This window comes from Nanorana parkeri, unplaced genomic scaffold (genome assembly GCF_000935625.1).
Source record: "Nanorana parkeri isolate BGI_ZX_2015 unplaced genomic scaffold, ASM93562v1 scaffold2467, whole genome shotgun sequence".
In the NCBI taxonomy this organism is placed as follows: domain Eukaryota; kingdom Metazoa; phylum Chordata; class Amphibia; order Anura; family Dicroglossidae; genus Nanorana; species Nanorana parkeri.
Window position 1 is genome coordinate 1271 of NW_017308735.1, and position 20419 is coordinate 21689.

Below are 20419 nucleotides of genomic sequence, written 5' to 3' on the forward strand. Positions count from 1 at the left end.
AGTGGCAGTTATTCCCATGCTCCTCAGCTCCATCTAGTGGCCATATTGCGGTATTACATTACACTCAACCTGCAAGGGTAATATACTAAGTAGGAGAAGGACAGTTACTAGTAGGGGAAGGTCACTTGCTAGAAGGGGAAGGTCACTTGCTAGTAGGGGAAGGTCACTTACTAGAAGGGGAAGGTCACTTACTAGTAGGGGAAGGTCACTTACTAGTAGGGGAAGGTCACTTTCTAGAAGGGGAAGGTCACGTGCTAGAAGGGGAAGGTCACTTACTAGAAGGGGAAGTTCACTTGCTAGAAGGGAAAGGTCACTTACTAGTAGGGGAAGGTCACTTACCACCTTGATGTGCTGGACTTTGCTAGTCAGATGCTCCATTCCTGACTTTGAATTGCTCAGGATTTTAGACATTTTCTCCAGATCCTCCTTACACTTGTCCCGCCTCTTGTCCTCCTCCTGAAGATGAGTTTGAAGCTCTTCCAGTACCTGCTGGCCACTGTGAGTGTGGAAGAACAAAAATAATAGGCTTGGTTCATAAAACACTCCCAGGTAAGGATTGTGCTGTTACACAGTTGTAAAAATATGACACAATGCATAGTCATAGTTGGTGTGCATACAAATGTAAATCGAGGATTTACATAGTTAATTTTCCTTAGCCATGTGTTCATTGGCATTAATAACTGTTTAATGCACTGCCATCTTGTGGGCATTTTGGTGATTGCACCATGTGTTCTGTATTCCCTCCCCTTGTGTGTGATGTACTTCCTTCTTGTTAGACTTTCTGGTGTCATGGCTGACTGTAATATGGCCACATGTATATGCTCGCTTGGAAACATTACCATCTCTGACCTTCAAATACAATCTGTTCATTCATCTGCTGTATCCTGTTGACTGCTGTAACCTGCTGCAAGCAATAAAGCTCTTTGTGGACCAAAAAGGTATTTGGTGAGTTCAGCTATCTGATAAGGATTGTCCGCGGTGATTATATCTACTTACACAGGCCAGACATAGAGGTCTCAGCAAGGGTTAAAATGCTAATACAACAATCGGAGTCAGAATATGAGCCTTATTTAAAAAAAAGTAATTTTCAGTCCAATGGGATTTGAAAATGACAATCTTAGGACTGACGTAAAGTTCCTAATCTTTTTGTGAATTTAGCCTACGGGCCATTGTACACTGTCACTGGTAGGAATTTTCCAATGATTACTAAAAACTGCAGAGTATATACCTATTTCCATGTTTCAGTCCCTCGCTGGCCAGATGAGTGAGGCGTCAGCGCTGACAGAAACACTGCAGAATGAAAGCCAATCAGCAAGGGATCAGGGTCTCACCCATACAATCAGCAAGGGAGCAACACATGGAAGCAGGTATTTCTGTGCCCTGATAGCGATCCTGTAGATGGCGAGTTGGCGTCAGCGTCAGGATCGCTAGTAAGACGTCAGGCTACTGTGAAACAAAGAGACTTCGGTATGATTTTGCTTTGCCTCTAAATCAGAGGTGGCCTAACTCCAGCCCTCCAGCTGGACTACAAATCCTGTCATGCATCTGTCTCTGGGAGTCATGTCTGTGGCTGTGTCAGTCTTGCAATGCCTCATGGGATTGGTAGTTCCACAACAGCTGGAGGGCCAGAGTTTGCCCACCCCTGTTTTTAATTGCTGTTCTTCTTAACTCCTATCTCTCAGGTGCTCAGCCTTATTCATGATGTAAATATACCAGTGATTCTCTAGAACAGAAATAGGATTTTTGAACTTACCAAATCCTTTTCTTGGAGTCCATTGTGGGACACAGGAATTCTTAGACTGTCATTTCTCCTGTGGGCAGCAGTATAACCCTACATTGCTTGATCTCTTCAGAGTTGTGTCCCTCAATGGACGATAGAGAAAACAGGATTTTTGTACTCACCATAAATTCTTTCTTCAGAGTCGATTGAAGGACACAGCTCTGAACAGATCAAGCATAGTAGGGTTATACTGCTGCCTACATGAGATGGTCTTAGAATTCCTGTGTCCCTCAATGGATGATAAAGAAATGTGTTTCCCAATTGCATTTCTAACAGCCTGGGAATCCTCAGAAGCAATGTGGGACCCATTTGAAGGGCCCTAAACCACAGGAGCTGAACTAAGGCTCTAAATCCCTCCTGTGTGCTAATATCAGGTCCATGAGATGGGTCTTAGACCATCAACTGTAATTTGCACCCTTTACCAGGAGCACAAAGCTACCTGTAGAAGGAGGCATCAGAATGTGAGCACATAACAGTATGCTTCAAGGGCTTGTCCACCTAAAACTGATGTCCCTGTTTACTATATGCTGTAGCGTTAAACTGTCTAATGCAGTGGCGGACCTAATGAACAAAGGGCCCTGGTGCAAGACTTTATCTTTCTTGGGCCAGGGAGGGGGACACGGGAGCAGATCACACTGCCCCCCCCCCAGCGATCTCTAATGTTGCAGTAACGCACTGGACTCAGGGTTTAGTAACGTGCTGGACTCAGGGTTGAGTAACGTGTTGGACTCAGGACTTAACTTAGTAACGCACTGTACTCTGAGCTTAGTAACAAGCTGGACTCTGGGCTTACCTGAGACCCTGCAGAGCCTACCTGAGAGTGACACCATAGATCCTGCACAGCCCATCTGAGACTCCCTATGGTGGGCTCTGCAGGTTCTCAGGTTGGCTGGCCCCGGGGGGTTCCTTTCCCTGTACCTCCTCCCAACTCCTCTTACCTGCTGCTGCTGGGGCCCAGCCTCCTCCACCCCCTCCCCTGTCACCTCTGCCATGCCGCCCCTAAGACAGTTGATACCCATGTAAGAGGCCCCCCATGTGACCACTGACGTGGTCACACATTTTAACGTAATCCCGCCCAGTTTTACAGCAGTGGAATGTGAACGAAATAACAGCACACAGTGTGCAGTTAGACCCAGCCTCAGGCCCCGGTGCAGCCGCACCAACAGTAGTTCCGCCCCTGGTCTAATGGTTTCCTTTGTCTCTCAGGGGATCTGGTGGTGAGATCTCAGCTTGTGTGACAATAGGCCTGCACACCAGCCATGGCCATTTTGAGGGGGTCCATACTGAGAGTTGAATTTACTTTCAAGGGTTAGTCCAGCTAAAACTGATGTCTCTGCTTATTTGGTGCTGTCGCTTTAAACTGTCTAATTGTTTCTTCTGTCTCTCAGGGCATCTGCTGGTGAGATCTCAGCTTGTGTGACAATAGGCCTGCACACCAGCCATGGCCATTTTGAGGGGGTCCATGCTGGGAGTTTAATTTCTGATGGAAACATGGTACCATCCACCATCTAATTCGAGCATGGTAACAGGTGTAAATCTGTGACCCATCTACCTGGATAGCTTGGCCTCTCCCGAGTACTTGAGCTCTTGGAAGACTTCCTGCAGCCTCTCCTTATCTTCCTTCAGCCTCACCAGGGTCTTCTCATTCTCACTCTTCAGTTCCTCCAGGTGCTGATGGGTCTCTCCCTGAGCAACAAAACGCTTGACCACTTCCTGATCAGAAAAAGGGACACGGGAAAGAGATAGGTAACATTAGAAAAGGTACCATTAGATAATACATCTACCTTCCGCTCAGAGATAAGGCATCCCTATGATAGTAGTTACATATAATGCATTCCTCTCAACATAACTCAGGAAAATATAAAGCCTTGACCTCAATTGTATGCAAACCACCACCCAGCTCTGACTAGACAGACCACAACAAGCCTTTCACAACTCAAAACCTGGGAAAATCATACAAAGCTGAATGATTTGAGTTACCGTGCTGGGCATGCAACAGAAAACTAATTTTTCTCCTTTCTCAGACTCATACAAAATAACAAAATAATATGGTCCTGGTTCTGGTTCTAATCCCTCGATTCTCACCCTGCCCCTCTGCAGGTCTGTACTTACCGAGATCTGATGGGTACGGTTCTCCTATTGTTTATATCCAGAGCCGCATTCTTCCTCCTCTGGCTGCACTTGCACACTACAGCCCTATAGACTTCTATAGGGCTACTTCCCATCAGGGAGATGGATGTGGCCAGGAGAGACATACTTGCATCACTGGATGTCAACAAACAGAGAAGCAGCGGACCTCGAATCTTGGTAAATATAGGTGCAGCACACAAACGGACATAGCCAAACGTTAATGTGTTAATGGAACTTCAGTTGGAGTATCATCTATTATGAGCTGGTCTCTACATGCACCTTCTTTATCCATCCAAACTAATATACCTCTTACCTGTGTGTCAGTCACCCCAGTGGCCTCCTTGATTTTCTGAAAGGCCTCCTGATAAGTGCGGATCATTTTTTCCTCCTCTTGTCCACTTGCCACCAGCTGGGTTTCCACAGGAGTATCCTCTCCTGGCAAAACTACACGCTGAACCTATAAAAGATGACAGAGGAATGGTTATAACCCATTGCAGAGAAATACGGCCATGTATAAGGGTACCAGTTCACAGATCGCCCCCAGAGATTCCACATTTACACAAGGTATCATATTATGAAGTTTATCACAACCCAAGGAGATAGGCAACAGGGCTCTGGGTGGAGATAAAGGGGTCATGTGTAAGAGATGGAGGGCTAAAAAACAGCTTTACTGAATTCCCCAAAGCCCCAAAATAAGACAATAATTTTAAAGAAACACATACAAAAATCCCCTACCCTACTACCAACCCCTTTCTAGGCATCCTCTGGTGGCTCGTCTAAACTTTACTGATGTTCTCCTGCACTTCTGATTCAAATTGTTGCTCTGTAACATCCCAGGACTTCTGGGTATGGCGGAGCAAGGGCCTGTCTACAAAGCAGTGCTTAGGGCCAGATCGGCCAATTACCAAGCCCCACACAGTCACATGAGGGTGGGGAAGCGGGAGTTTGCCTACATCCAAGACCCCTGAGACTTCTGCTGAGCGCCACCATCTTGGATGCGATGTCAGCAGCCCCAGCAGACTCGGAGCTGTCACTTAAGTGACCCGATAGTATTCCCCTTCTCTCCTGGTAGCTGCATAAGAAAGGTATGTATGAGGGGCACAGGGGCTGGGCCAGCACAGAAAGTACTTAGACACTCCCAGTAAATAAAAAATAACTTATGGAAAGGGAAAACGCTGCAAGCAAGCTTTTAAAGTACTTGACATTTTCTGTGCTTTTGCATACAATTGTTTTATGTTGGTGACAGGGCCTCATTAAACTAATGTTAAGCTACCCATAGACCTCACATGGCAGTCAGACGTGCAACAATATTTAAAATAATATTTATTTAATCAATGTCCTGATACAGGCATGCATGGATCACCGGCGTGCTATTGTCTATGACGGAAGGAGGGTAGCCTGGCATTCATTGTACCAGCTCTATCTCAGGGATAATAAAATGAATGCATGGTCACCGCCTCCTGCTTTGCTTTTGTTTATTTCTGCCATCACTCTCAGTCTCCGCATAGTACATTGTCTTTCACAGTATTGTGTGTGCCATATGTGATCAAACAGAACTCCTCACCCTGCGATCTCTCTCGGCAAATAAACGTCTTTCCTCTGCTTTGCTCTTATACTCCTGCAGGATCGCCTCCCTCTCTCTGCGCTCACGGTGGAATTCCTCCTCCTGCCGCTGAAGTTCTGCCTGTAAAAAAAGAGACGTACTTTACAGAGCTGCTTAGATTGTATTACCCTTAACATCCAAACAATATAGAAGACCAACATGCATATAATGTAATTGAAAGCCAATGTGTAACACACAGCTATTGTTACAGTGTCTCTCCATATATATGACCAGGATCTCCCCAGAGGGGTCTGCTCTGTGTATAATGTAATAAAGGAGCTGTATGATCCATATATATGACCAGGATCTCCCCAGAGGAGATCCTGGTCAAAGATTCTATATGTGTGCAAAGGGTAAAGAAAGGGAACCGAAGCAATAGCCACATCGGTTATCCCCTTTCCCTTCCCCCTCCCCCCTCCTCCTCCCATGGTGGGGATACAAGGTTAATGTTAAAACCAATGAGGATCGATCCACATAATAATTATGACTGTATGTGTTTCACAACGTTTTTAATGGTAGTCGGTGAATCTAATGTGCAATAGTGTGTGGTTTTTTCAATAAAATTATATATTTTCTACAATCGGTTGACGTGTCCGGATCCTTAAGTTGCCCGCTACTAACCCGTTATCCTTTAACGGGTTAAACCCTCGTTTTTTTTTTGTATCTCCCCAGAGGAGTCTGCTCTGTGTATAATGTAATAAAGGAGCTGTATAATATACAGATATTATTACTAGAATATCTCCCCTGTGATGGACCGTGTGTATAATGTAATAAAGAGGACCTGTAATTCACAGACAATATTCGAGTCTCGCTCCATAGTCCAGAGTTCAGTTCATGTCACTCCGCCACATACCCGGCCCATTTCCCGTGATGTCACTGCCTCCTTGTTCACCACCTGAAGTTCCTTCAATTCTTGTCTCTGTCGCAGTATTTCAGCCTCCAAGAGATCCAGCTGTGACTGAAATGTCAGGCTTTCCTCCTGCAGAAACAGTATCAGCATCACTACATGTAGCAACAGACCACGTAACCCAATTCTGCTGAAAAACAAATATTCCTAACGAGTTCTTATGCCCTTGATAGTCCTACACAAGAGGAAGACTGAAAAAAATAGAATACATTCCTTCTTTTGTCCTAATTGTCAGGGATGGGGGTGGGAAAAGAAAACGCGCTCCTCCCAATGACCCCCAATAGTTTTGGGGCACTTGATTTCATTTTGTTAGGTTTATACAATTTAAACTGATGTTTTGAAACTTTTTTTATTATGTTAAAGCCCATCCCTGGGCAAACAAACAACTTACCCTTGCAGTGGGGCTACCCTCGCACTGCATAGATTAAAGGAGAACTCGGGGCAAATAATATCTTAACCCTTGCTGTGGGGCTACCTCCAGACTTCAAGGGTTAAGTGCTCATTTATGTCTAGGGGACACTATTAAAGCTGTGTGCCTTATCCTCGGTCCTGCCAGCTTCATCTTGGCTGCTAGACTAGTTCCTGCGGCCTCTTCTTCCCTTCTCTCTGGCAGTCTAAAGACCGCTGATGTCATTGCATATTATGCAGGCCCATAGACTTGCATTAGATGTGAAGACGTCAAGGGACATTCCAATATCCGGAGCAAAGGAAAAGAAGAAGTAAAGTGCAGAAATGTGAGCACTTAACCCTTGCAGTGGTGGGTAGCCCCACAGCAAGGATACATTTTTTCTTTGTCTGGAGATGTTAACACCTGCCTTCATGAAAAAGGGAACCAATAGGTATTAATTGATAAAAAAAAAAACACAAAGCATTCACTAAATGGCCGCTGTGCCAAGCAGAATTCTGAATTGGTGCTAACGCTGACCTTCCTTCTGGAGGGTGGCTACTCCTGTTCCCCATGGTCCCTGTGTGTGTTGTAAAGTAGTCACCGCTACAAGCTCACTCCCGGGATGGACTACAATCTCAATACAAAATAGTAAACTAAACGTGAGATTGTAGTCCATCACAGGAGTGAGCTTAGAGCGGTGGATACTTTACAACACACACAGGGACCATGGGGAACAAAAGTAGCCCCCCTCCAGAAGGAAGGACAGTGTCAGCACCAATTCAGAGATGATTTGAGGATCTACAGCCGAGTGATACACAAATAGGATACATTTTTGTTATTAGTTAGGCGACTTGAATGTATTTTTAAGATTTAACTCCTGAGTTTAGTGTCACTCTAGGTACAGGCATCTTATGGATTCCGCTATGCAGTCAACCTTTTATTTGCCTAATGTGGACAAAGAACAGGCGCTCTTTAAAAAAGAGATAAATGCATCTTGCAGTACCTCACTGAACTGTGATTGGAGACAAGATCACTCAGACAACGGCTGTAATGTTATGCGATAACTAACAGGGCTATTCACAAAAGGGTGAAGGGTTTGGAGAAGTCAGGAGAAGTGAGCAATCTAGGCCAAAATAGCTGATTTGGAAAAATTCTCCGTCAGCTCACTTTCCAGTTCAGCTATGTTGACCTAGATTGCTCACTTCTCCTGTCTTCTCCAAACTCTTCACCCTTTTGTGAATAACCCTGTAAGACTTTTCAAGTGTCTCCCTCTAGGGTTCAACTTCTCATCATCAAAAATAGTACGGGATGTGCAATTCTTACCAAAGTTTTGTTTACCATTTCCATAATAGCAAAAAATTATCACAATGCGAAACTGCGGGCCACCAAGTGGGAGAAGGGCTTGTCAGCAGGGGAAGGCAACTTAAAGCTGAACTCCAGGCTCCCTGCAGAAGAGACTCAGTGCCTAAATGAGTAAAAAAGCATTTATAGTATGTTAATCACCTGCATGTGGTCTTTCAGCTTCTGGTATACATTGTATATGTGCTCCGATTCCTGTAGTTTCAGCTGTGCCTTCTCCAGGCGATTCTCCAACATGCGTAGATTCTGCATGAGGTACAAAGTGATATGTTAGCAATGAGGAATCTGAACACGGGTCCATCTAAAACTAATGCTGCCACATTGAATCTTCCACTGGCTCCTTTTATCTGTCAAGAGTTCCCAGCCCCACCCCGCAGATGTGAACACTATGATGCCAAACTAGAGGTCCTCACTTCTCCTTTTACTGGTCATAGCTGGTGGGTGGAGATGGGAACTCAACATCCCTCCATCAGAATTCCTGAGGAGTAAGAAGCTAGTGGGTGATTTAACCTGGCAACTATCCAAAGAAATATTAAAAGCATTAAGGAAGAGCTCCACCCAGAAATGTTCAAGGTTCATTTCCCCAACAGTGCTTTACTGGGACTCCAGCAGAGACCACCAACATCCTAACCCAACCCTTGACTGGATGAACTTGGTCTTAGTATATTCACCGGCCTATATGAGCTCTCCTTGTACTCCTCTGAAGTATCCAGTAGGGATGCGCTAAATACAGATGTTGGATTCTTCTTAGGAATACAGTATTCTAGAGAAATCACTTTCCAAATTTCTCATAAAGGACAACTTTTTTCAAAAGCCAAGCTGTCCTTCAAAAAAAAACAACCCCACACCTCCTCCACTGTAGCGGCATAGGTCAATACTTAGCTTTATCTCCAAAGCTCTGTTGTTCACTATATGGACTTGCCTGGTGCTGTTCAGCCTCTCCATCCAAAATGTCCTGGCTGGGTTCTCTTCCTAGTGGACACCATTCTATTCCTATGGATGATCTGTGGTCTAGCATGCCCCCCATGAGTACAGACCATTCATAGGAATGAATAAGGCCATGTCCGCTAGGCACAGGACCGTACCAGGATGTTTTGGATGCAAAGGCTGTGTGGCGCCAGGCAAGACTGCTTAGTGAATAATTTGGAAATGAGGAAGTCAGTAAATATTATGCTGGCTACTGTAAGGTGGACGGATGATTATTTAAAGGACAACGTCATTAAATGTGAAGTTTCCATTAATATGTACATATTACAGAATCTTGAGAGGTAGGGGAAGGCAGGAGTGAAATTTGAAGCAGAGGAGAAAAATGCTTGCAGATTGCAGACTGCAGAGTGTACAGTACAGCAGAATCATTGGCTGGTGAGTGAAGTTTGATTCTGGATTAGGACAGTTTTGGTCAAACAAAAAATAATTAACCTGTTGAGGAGTTTCCTCCTCTTCTTTGGCTTCATTCTGTGGATGAAACAAGTAAACCATCATGAGGCAAAATATAGAACATGTGATCACAGCGCCTGCCCCTCCCACTATAGGGTGAGCCAATCAGAGTTTATGTGTTTAATTACTGCATATATAACAGACTTGTTCTAGGGTGTATTACAGAGGACAATGAGCCATTCACATATTTCCCCACCCAAGAAGAGCTTACACTTTGATGTCTCTACAAGACACCAAGACCTGGGAGAATATTGTGGTCAGGCGATGAACCATATTGGCCCCCATTAAAAGCAGGAAATATGAGTTAAAGGCCAAGTACACCTGAAATATGGGCAGATATATTAATTATTGCAGATACATAGTCATTATTATTATTGGTATTTACACAGTGCTTTACATAGTAAATTCATTTACATCAGTCCCTGCCCTCAAGGAGCTTACAGTCTAAGGTCCCTATATCACATGCACACACACAGGGCTGATTTAGAGAGAAGCCAATTAACCTTCCAGCATGTAGGAGGAAACCGGAGTACCTAGAGAAAACCCACACCAGGACAGCGAGAACATGCAAACCTCTTGCAGATAGTGTCCTGACCGGGATTTGAACCGGCAATGCAAATAGTGTAAAAACTTAAATTTTTACCTATATGAGCCGCCCGCCATCCACTGTACATGACCCTTCGGACAGTGTGAGGGAGGGGGAGCATGCATACGCGCTGACAAGGAACATGCTGATCGGACTTGAGAGCAGATGAATGACCTCATCAGTGTACTGCTGCTCTTTCATTGTCCAAACAGTAGACTAGGGGTGTGTTCCTGCCCAAGCAGTGCAGGGCAAGGAGCTGGCTGTGCTGCTTGGCAGAGGTACCTGGATGCAAAGACTGTCTGTGCAAAATAAAAAAATCCTTTCGCAGTTTACATACAGCACGTGTATTTCAGCAGAGCATTCAGCTTTTTCCCTTCCTTAAAGTAGTATTAAGGTCTGGGTATTTTTTACCTTAATGCATTCTCTGCATTCCGGTAAAAACCGCCCAAGGCGATTGTCGTACGATCGCGGGATTTCCCGCGATTATCGTATGATGGGCATCTTTACCTGTCAGCAATGCTTGTCCCCCTCCCAGTCCCGAAGAGATCCTCCGTTCCCCGTACTTTCTGGTTGCAGGGGGAGGATAGTGATGGCAGAGGAGCCATAGGCTCCTTCTGCCATCAATTAAAGAGAGAAGGGGAGTGGCCTGCCACAGGGCTGTGTGTGTCTCTGGACACACAGCCACTGCCTCCATTAGCCGATGGGAAGAACGCTGAGGGGACCCACTTGAAAATTAGGAATTAAAAGATTTTAAAGAAAAACAACAACAGCCTCAGGGAACGGTGGGCATCCCTATAGCAAATATTTAAAAAAGGAGGGTTTAAAGGAGAACTATGGGGTCAGTGTTTTTCCCCATAGTTCTCCTTGGGGTAACGGGAGGACACAAACTAGCGTCCTCCCGTTACCCTAAGCTCAGTATACCGCGAGCTACAGCTCGCGGTATACTGAGACGCCGCACCTGGAGCGGATCCCGACTTAGATGACGGGATCCGCCCAGCTGCGTGAGTGACAGCTGGCTCTGCCTATCTAGAGGCAGAGCCAGCTGTACCCGCCCCCTCCCCTGTCCGTTCCGCCAGTCAGCGCTGGCAGATCGGAGCGGGGAGAGGGGAATCCAGCCCCTCCCCCTGTCACGGCAGAGAGCCGTGACAGGATCGAGAGGTGAGGGAACCCGGTATGTGTTCGCTCACCTCCCGATCTACTGAGCCGACCTGTGACAGTCTCATTGTCACAGGTCGGCTAGGAACTATGAGGTGAGTGGAAATCACTCATGTCATAGTTCTCCTTTAATATCGCTTTAAGTTCAGCTTTAATCTTTTCTTGTCTAATGAGCATAACATTAAGCACGGCTTTCTTGCATCTCTTAAAACTTCATTCAGATCCAGTGTGAGAATCCTGAATGCCGTGTGTAATGAAAGTGTTATCTGAAATAATTTCTAGGAGTGTCTCAAACTGATGTCAAAAGCACAATTTATTTTCCCATTGACACAAGTCCAAAGTCGGTCGACAAAGGCCATAAAGATACTCCATGTTTGAGACAGTGTCTTGCATTAGTTATGGAGCATCTTGTGCATGAAATAAAGGATTTTTACTATTGATGCCGAACAGGAAGCTCGTATTGTACAGAACTCCTAAGTGCTAATTATTATTTATGCTGTGCTCAGGTCTGTAGGAGCACATTATAGTCCATTCAAATAAAGACAAAAAACAACCACATGGAGGGCTGACAAAACCGAACCTGGTGCCTGAACTTGTACAACCCAAAATGAGACGATCCCTCCTTATCATAATAGTTCTGTCACTTCTCACCTGCTCTTTCTGTGCAGCGCAGTCTTCTTTCCCTGGCTTGGCCTGTTCATTTTCAGCTTTCTCCTTGTACTCTGCCTGCAGAAGTTCTAATCGCTTCTTCCGAACTTCAGTCTGATGGCGCCACGCGTTTAGATTCTTGATTTTGTCACAGAGTTTCTGATCCATCAACTGAATGGCAGCCTGAGAGAGTGTGATATGTGGTAAGTGAGAAGTGTGGTACTGTCCACTGGCGTGTCCCAATAAAACAATGTATGTAGATCCCCAACAGACACCCGTACTTACACGGCCACTCTTGTTCCTCATACAAGCCCTCTCCACAGAATGGCTCTGAAACGCCTCCTTGATCACCTTCTCGTCACCCTGGGACACACATGTGAGACAAGACATGATAATCATAATTGGATTTAGACAACTTCAAGCCATAGAATCATTTTTCTACCTCTGTTGCATAAAGTTGGGAATGTAGGCCTACATCCTGACTACCTCTCAAAGTCTCATGTAGAAAAGTGCCGGGGCTTCCAACCTAACCTTTCATTACACTGTTCTGCAGCAAGTAGTGTGTAAATCTGAACTCCAGTCTCAGCTTTTAAAATGAATCTGTCTTAGATGTTTTGTAAATGCTTTTTCAGCAAGTGACACCTTTTTGTTGAGGCTGGGCTTCTCATAATTCAGTGCTGAAGGTTTCCTTTAGCCCATGGCCGCAGAGGTATTTCATGTATGGATAACATCCAGTGTCATCTAGTCCCTTCCTCAGAGCCCATGGCCGTAGAGGTACTTCCTGTATGGATGACATCCAGTCCCATCTAGTCCCTTCCTCAGAGCCCATGGCCGTAGAGGTACTTCCTGTATGGATGACATCCAGTCCCATCTAGTCCCTTCCTCAGAGCCCATGGCCGTAGAGGTATTTCCTGTATGAATGATATCCAGTGTCATCTAGAGCCTGTCCCTTTCTCAGAGCCCATGGCCGTAGAGGTACTTCCTGTATGGATGACATCCAGTTTCATCTAGTCCCTTCCTCAGAGCCCACGGCCGTAGAGGTACTTCCTGTATGGATGATATCCAGTTTCATATAGTCCCTTCCTCAGAGCCCATGGCCGCAGAAGTACTTCCTGTAAGGATCATATCCAGTTTCATCTAGTCCCTTCCCCAGATACCATAGCCGCAGAGGTACTTCCTGCATGGATGATATCCAGTGTCATCTAGAGCCTGTCCCTTCCTCAGAGCCCATAGCCACAGAGGTACTTCCTGTATGGATGACAGCCAGTGTCATCTAGTCCCTTCCTCAGATACCATGGCCACAGAGGTACTTCCTGTATGGATGACAGCCAGTGTCATCTAGTCCCTTCCTCAGATACCATGGCCACAGAGGTACTTCCTGTATGGATGACAGCCAGTGTCATTTATCCCCTCCCTCAGAGACCTGCCTGTCAGAGGCACTCCCCTTGTAGTCCCCTGGACTAGCATGCACACCAAGTCACTTGTGGGTGTTAAATACATCGCTGATAGAGTAGTATCCTGCTATCACCATTAATGCTGCCACTGACATGCCTTCCCTGACTTTCCAGGTACAATGAAGAGCCATTCCACTGAAACAGAAAGCACTGAGTGCTCACTGAAATTGTAGTATACATGTGTGCACTTACATATAGGCATGTGATGCAGTGCAAGCTAATTGCTCCTTCCACTGGCGCTAAAGAACGGAGTACATTGAGGACCATCTGATGACATCACAGGCTGCAATTTTGTTGTTGTCTTGCAAATGGAGAAATGTATTTCTGCACTTGTTTTTGTCACCTGATATTTAAAAACTCACCTTTGCGGTGGGGTTGCCCCTGCAGTGCAAGGGTTAGGTGCTTGTTTTGTCTAGGGGACTCAAATAAAGCTGCAAAACTCACCTGATCCTCAGTCCTGTGGTGATCAGCGATCACCTCTCCCTCCATCACTCCGGCTATGGAATGTCCTTCGGCGTGCTCATGTCTACTGCAGATCAATGGACCTGCATAAGACACGACGACGTTAGTAATTCTCCAGAGTCCATGGAAGAAGGTGCTTTGGGGACCGGTATAGCAGCCTGGATGGAGCCAGGATCCGGTGAGTAATACAGCTTTATTTGAGCCCATTATTTGAGCACTTTAACCTTGCAGTGCAGAGATAGCCCCGCTGCACGGGTATGACTTTTGTTTGCTTGGAGTTCCCCTTTAATGTACACGGTGGTGGCCTATTTCAGTTAACTCCACCCCTTGCTTCAATTGTGTCTTGGCAGAATACTGCAATGCTACTTGCACCATCAATGTATGAACTGTCATTCCTTCCTAGGGAAAAACAACAGTTCATACAAGATCCAGTAGTCCCACATCACAGATACCATTGTAATGATTGCTCCAGGTAGAAGTGTAAGGAAGATGGAGGAGTCCGGTTAGATTATCATTTCAGGAATAATTCTTGTCTTGACTTTGCTTACCGCAAGTACATCAGCCAGCTTCTTATGCAGCTTCTTGTCTTCATGGCGCAGGAACTGTATGGTTTCCCAGTTCTTCTGAACCTGCGAGCTGGTGTTCTCCTCGTAAGCCTTGTGATCGCCATCTATAAGAAGCGTGAAGACCCATCATTAAAGCCTAAAGCTGACCATACATTATACAATCAGACTGTGGAATCTTCTATAGGTCTGCCACCAAGTATGTAGTACCAGGGCCTGCCTGATTGGATACAAATGGAATGGATTGTATACATAGGTCTTTATAGTACACAGAAGGCTTCAAAACTTTTTTTTGTGGAAAGTTTTGGAATAAGTTGGGAAGAGGTCAAATTCCTATCAGGCTATTTTTGTCTAAGACAACTCTGAGGACATGTATCAATTCCTGTCCTGATACTTGTACAGGAATTGGGGAGTATGGGGTGGTCACCGGGACAGGAAATATGTTTTTGTTTGGTCCATATCCCTATTGAAGGGATTTACCACCACTTTCTGTTCTTCTTGTAACCTGACACAGTCCACGTGGCCATATGCGGTCAATGAGGTCACCAACCTTAGGTCAATGTCATTCACCAGATGTGGCCACCTGGGAAAATACTGTCTATTACGTTACCAGCGTTAGGTCAAAGTCTTTGACCAAAAATGGCCACGTGGCCATATGCGGTCAATGAGGTCACCAACGTTAGGTCAATGTCATTGAGTAAATATGGCCATATGCGGTCAATGAGGTCACCAACGTTAGGTCAATGTCATTGACCAAATAAGGCCATGTGGCCACATACTGTCAATAATGTCACCCTTTGTTTATGTGCAGCTGCAAGGGAGGGAATGCCCTGGCTGAGGCTGAGGGGCCGGCACTGACAGCTTTCTTCTGGGCTTGGATGAACTCAAGTCCCGACCAAACCTGAGCTCATCCCTAGTTTCCAGTATAGCACTAGGTAGTTCATGAGGGCTCTGACAATGGAGTGGCAGGAAGCGCATCATGGTGACTATAAGTGGGTTAGGATGGGTCTGGCTTTTAAAAGGACCTGTCACTATTCCCTGAATGGAAAAGGACAGATTCTCTGTAATCACTGTGATTGTTATAGATCTGATAACAATGGTGATCAATAGCAGCCATGTTCCTATCTCACCCATCAGCTGAATCTTCTTCTGTAGCTCCACAATCTGCTCATGGATGGGAGCTTTCACTCCGGATAGCATGGTGGTGCCCGGCATGGCTGCCTATGAAAGAGCAAATGGAGATAATCACCAAGTGTTAATAGTTTGCTATGTCTGGGAAGGAATGACCGGTTCGTTTTCTGTCCGGGGTCAGCTGCATACGTCCTCAGAATGTCAGACTGAAACATGGAAGTTCCCATTGCTGACTTTTTGAAGGTTAAATCCCCAGATCTGTTTTCCTCATTCTCACTATGTACATTGAACTTGTCATCTGTTCTTAAAGCGGACCTTTACCCGTGTCTTCAAAATAACAACAATCACACCTGCAGGCTTGGTTCACGCTTAGGCGACTCAGATGCCGAGCTGTTTTCGTGCGATTGTCGCGCGTTTTCGATCGCGCAACTGTTCATTTTTCAATGCATAGAAATGTCTATGGGACCCAAACCGCGTGACAAGCGCCCGAAAATAGCTCCTGTCCCTTATCGCGCGACAGGCGATTTCGGTCGCGTGACAAATCGCAAAGGTGTGAGCAGTCTCCATTGACTTCAATGCCAATCTGTGTTTTGTGCGATATAGCGCGATAAATTGCCTAGGTGTGCACCTAGAAATAAAGTATACACCTCTTGGCGCTAAAGGTTGCAGTCAAAACAATTCACCCGCTGCTTTGGAAATCACTCTTTAAACTATCTTGATGGGCTGCTCATTCAGAAGTGCTCCGGGGTTCCCATCAATTGCATGAACAACAGAAAAAATAGAGCGCCGCCTCCATGTGTGAAATAATTTAATAAAGAGTAAAATGAAGTGTATATGTACTCAGGGCCGGCGCTACCATATAGGCAGGTCGCCAGTGGGAACGACGGAAAGGTCGCCCCTTTAAGACGGTCGCCACGGCGGCAGCAATCACACCTCTCTGCGCTCCCTCTCTCTCCTCCCGGCCGCTGCAGCTTCAGAGCTGCCAGGAGGAGAGAGAGGGAGCGCAGAGAGGTGTGATCGCCGACGCCTCTCAGCGCCGGTATGAAGAGCAGAGCAGCGGCAGGGATCCTTTTGATGAGGTGAGACAGTGCCCCCCCGCCAGGAAAGGAAGTTCTCGCCTGTAATCCCCCCTCCCCCCGCCAGCTACCTTTCTGCCGCCGGAGATCCTCTCAGGAGACAGTGAGGGGAGAGTTGCACTCGCAGCCCTTCCTCTCAGCTGTCACAGGAGTTCTAGTACAGTGCTGTGATAGAGCTGCTGTATTGGAGGTGACAGGTTCAATAAAGAGAACCTGTCACCTCCATATGCTATCACACAGGTGCTTGTTAGCTCCTGTGTGATAGCAATAAAGTGGGAAAAAAAATTAAACAAACATTTTTTGTTTTTTTAAAAACATTATAGAATAAATAAAAATTATGAAAAAAAGTAAAAAATCATAATAAAAATTAAAAGATAGTAAGATTAAAAAATAAAAAAGTAACAAATAATAAGAAAAAAATTAATCAAAAACTGCCTCCGGTCACATCACCGCCCACACCAGTTGCAGTACGCTAGATTGACGCGTTTCAGGGGCATGCCCCCTTCAGCAGAATAATAGCTTCCTTCTCAGAGAGCAAGGTTTAGGATTGAAAGCTGGCCAATCAGAAGGCTTCCCTCCGTGATCAGTCTGAAGTCGGTCGCGGCTTCTGGCTAAGACTCACTGACTCGGTGATGTCGTACAGTGGTGGGAGTAGTCTTTGCATTTGAACCAATTAGCTTGAGACTGGTCACGGAGGGGAGCCCTCTGATTGGCCAGCTTTCAATCTTAAACCTTGCTCTCTGAGAAGGAAGCTATTATTCTGCTGAAGGGGGCATGCCCCTGAAACGCGGCAATCTAGCGTACTGCAGCCGGTGGACGGTCATGTGACCGGGGGCAGTTTTCTATTCAAGTCGGGGGGTTGGTCTCCTGATGTGTTGACAGTCTGGCGTTTGATGAATAAGGAGAGCGCTGACTGCCTGGGGACGGGAATCAGGTTATTACATTTGCTTTAAGCAGGTACCCCTAGACCTAAGCAAGCTTTTAACCCTTGGAGTGTGGGGGCCGCCCCCATTCAAGGGGAGTTTTCTTTTTTGCCCTGGAGATGGACTTTAATGCAACAACAAAAATAAGGGACATTTTTGCAGTCATGGCATAATAAGTTAAAATATTGGCTTACTGCAGGTGTGGGCAACTCAAATCCCAACATGCCTCTGGGAGTCATGCCTGAATAAAGGTGCCCATACACCTGCCGATTATCGTACGATAATCGTGGATGATACCGCGATCATACGATAATCGGCAGGTGTATGGAAGGCGTGTGACCGTTTCTTCTGTACGGTCGCACGTCTTTTGTCTTCCGAGCACGCTTGAAAACCTGCCGAGAATCGTACGATTTTTGGCGTGTTAAGGTGCCCATACACCTTACAACCATCGCACGACATTTGTTGTGCGATGGTTGTAAGGTTAGTCAAATCTCGTACGATCTGCCCATCTTGGACAGGCAGATCGTACTTGCGATCATCGCAAGCCCTCCCTGCTGAGGGGCGGGCTTCCAATGATTCCAATGCTGAGCAGGCATTGTGCGCTTGCGCACACCGGCCCGTTTTTTCTCATTTGTCTTCCGAGCACACCACTAGCCCGCCGAAAATCTTACGATTTCGACCGGTTTTCAAGCGTGCTCGGAAGACAAAAGACGTGCGACCGTACAGTAGAAACGGTTGCACGCCTTCCATACACCTGCCGATTATCATACGTTCGCGGGATCACCCGCGATTATCGTACGATAATCGGCAGGTGTATGGGCACCTTTAGTGGCGTGCTCGGAAGACAAATGACGAACGGGCCGCACACTGCCCACTCAGCATTGGAATCCTCGGAAGCCTTCCCCTGGGCGTGGAGGGCTTGTGATGATCGCAAGTACAATCTGCCTGTCCAAGATGGGCAGATCGTACGAGATTTTAACTACCTTACAACCATTGCACAACGAAAGTGGTGCGATGGTTGTAAGGTGTATGGCCAGCTTAACTGTCAGTCTTGTAATGCCTCATAAAACTTGTAGCTCAACAACAGCTGGAGGGTCGGTGGAGTTGCCCATCTCTGGTTTACTGAAAATAAATGTCCCTTAATAAATATTGCACGCGTAAATAAAATGAACGCGCACAAAAGGGAAAATATGTGCAATTCATCAGGAATTAAAAACAGTGACATTTCCAGGGACGCCAATTTTCCAAGCACAAGGTCTTCAGGATGGAAATCGTCCTTGGAAATAAATGACAGATGACGGCTATGGAATATATGGTCAGCAAGGAGGCTGAATGCTTAATACTCTTGCCATAGTTCTAGCCAGGACTGCATGGGGGTTCCCCCCAACCCAAAATAACCAGGACCTATTAATGAACCTGGAATTAGTTGTTTAGTATGGACATGGGTATGATATCCTCACCCACCTTTATAAGAAGTCCTTCTCTCCTGCCTGTGCCAAGCCAGCTCTCCTCTCCAACAACGTTTGATTATCTTTGTTGCTTAGCAACAGTTTCCATGTAGAACCTTAACAAGGCTCTCTATTGGCTGGAATCTGCCCGCCATCTTGGTACTTCCAAACAGTGTTTAGTAATTGGCCATCTTGCTACTCCTCGCAGGGTGCCTCAGCAGCTCTACAATATCCATTAATTACGTTCATAACATTCCTGTAAGTTCCTACGTGATCGTAAAATCACCTCACATCCCCGTCTAACAACATTTGCTTTAGTTTATGTCAGAATAATCGCAAATCTTCCTGTCTGCCAAACACAACATGGCGCCAGACAGTTTCAATTCCTGTAGGTTACAATACAAAATATATTTCCCTGTGTAATTTCCTGTCGTTCCGTTGATTGCATAACGAACAATAAAGGCTCACAGCGAAAATAAATTCGAAAACAGAGGGGAATAACGAGAAGGTAGGTCGTCTGCCACACCCAATATGGCGGCCGCCGGTTGCCGGATGTGACGTTGCCGGAACTGCGGCGAAGGAAGACTTTGCTCAACTTGGCAGTGTCACATAGGCTGAGAAGAGCGGATATCGACTGTCGAAGGGACTGAGAGGAAGATGCGGGCGCCTGTGCTGGTTTTGGGGCTCCTGGCCGTGTTGGGGTGTCAGGCGGTGGAGGTGAAGCGGCCCCGTGGGGTCTCCCTGTCCAGTGAGTGTTCTTCGCCATTCATTATCAGCAGCCATCCACGTTGGTGAATCTTCAGTCTCGGCTGTGTATTTATTTGTATGGAATAGCCCCATAGAGTTGTCATTATGTATAGAGTGACGTATACTGCGTCTCCTTTCCCTTTCTGTGGTTATTATTTTATATTCAGCTTCTTCCCCATCAGTGCTAGTGTCATGGAGTGCCCCCTGCTGGCCGCTCACTTCACATTTAATTCCTGAGGAGAGCTCCTGTAGATGGGCTATCAAGTCACATTTCAGATGTCAGGTCCTTCACCATCACTTGTGAGGTTCTCATCTAGATCCACTCTGGACCTCTATTGGAGGTGCTTTATGCTGTACCTTCCAGGAAGCCCAACGAATCTCTGAAATGACCCCCCACAGAAACGTGGAAGGAATGCAGAAGAGACCCTCCCAGAGGAGCTCCAAAGGGGCGGGGAAGTGATCTTCCCAGAGGAACAAGTGGCCCCCTAGAGCAGCTTGAAAGGATTGTGGCAGTGGCCCCCAGTGGAACGTGGAAGACACCCAGAAGTGACCCCCTATTGGTACTCTGAAGAAACGCAGAAGTGACCAAAAGAGAACAAGCGGCCCCGAGAGTAACTTGAAA

General features: G+C 46.1%; 2 protein-coding genes across 2 annotated transcripts in view; one reads left to right on the top strand and one right to left on the bottom strand.

The window, feature by feature from the left end:
* Positions 1-339: 339 nt before the first annotated feature.
* On the bottom strand, positions 340-19106 carry LOC108801728 (coiled-coil domain-containing protein 151-like; the record flags this gene model as incomplete). The annotated part of the gene is made up of 12 exons (XM_018573635.1): positions 19067-19106; positions 15603-15693; positions 14458-14579; positions 12279-12356; positions 11997-12176; positions 9587-9622; positions 8312-8413; positions 6367-6492; positions 5475-5594; positions 4224-4367; positions 3333-3493; positions 340-496 (listed from the first exon to the last, which is right to left on the bottom strand). Coding segments are annotated over exons 2-12 (1311 nt in total), but the record flags the coding sequence as incomplete, so codon positions are not given.
* Positions 19107-19624: 518 nt separating this feature from the next.
* The window catches only part of PRKCSH (protein kinase C substrate 80K-H), an 18477-nt gene continuing 17682 nt past the window's right edge, over positions 19625-20419 (top strand). Inside the window, exon 1 of the mRNA XM_018573638.1 lies at positions 19625-19798. Within this exon, the coding sequence (XP_018429140.1) occupies positions 19708-19798 (91 nt within the window). The 5' untranslated portion in view covers positions 19625-19707. The remainder of the gene's footprint in view (positions 19799-20419) is intronic.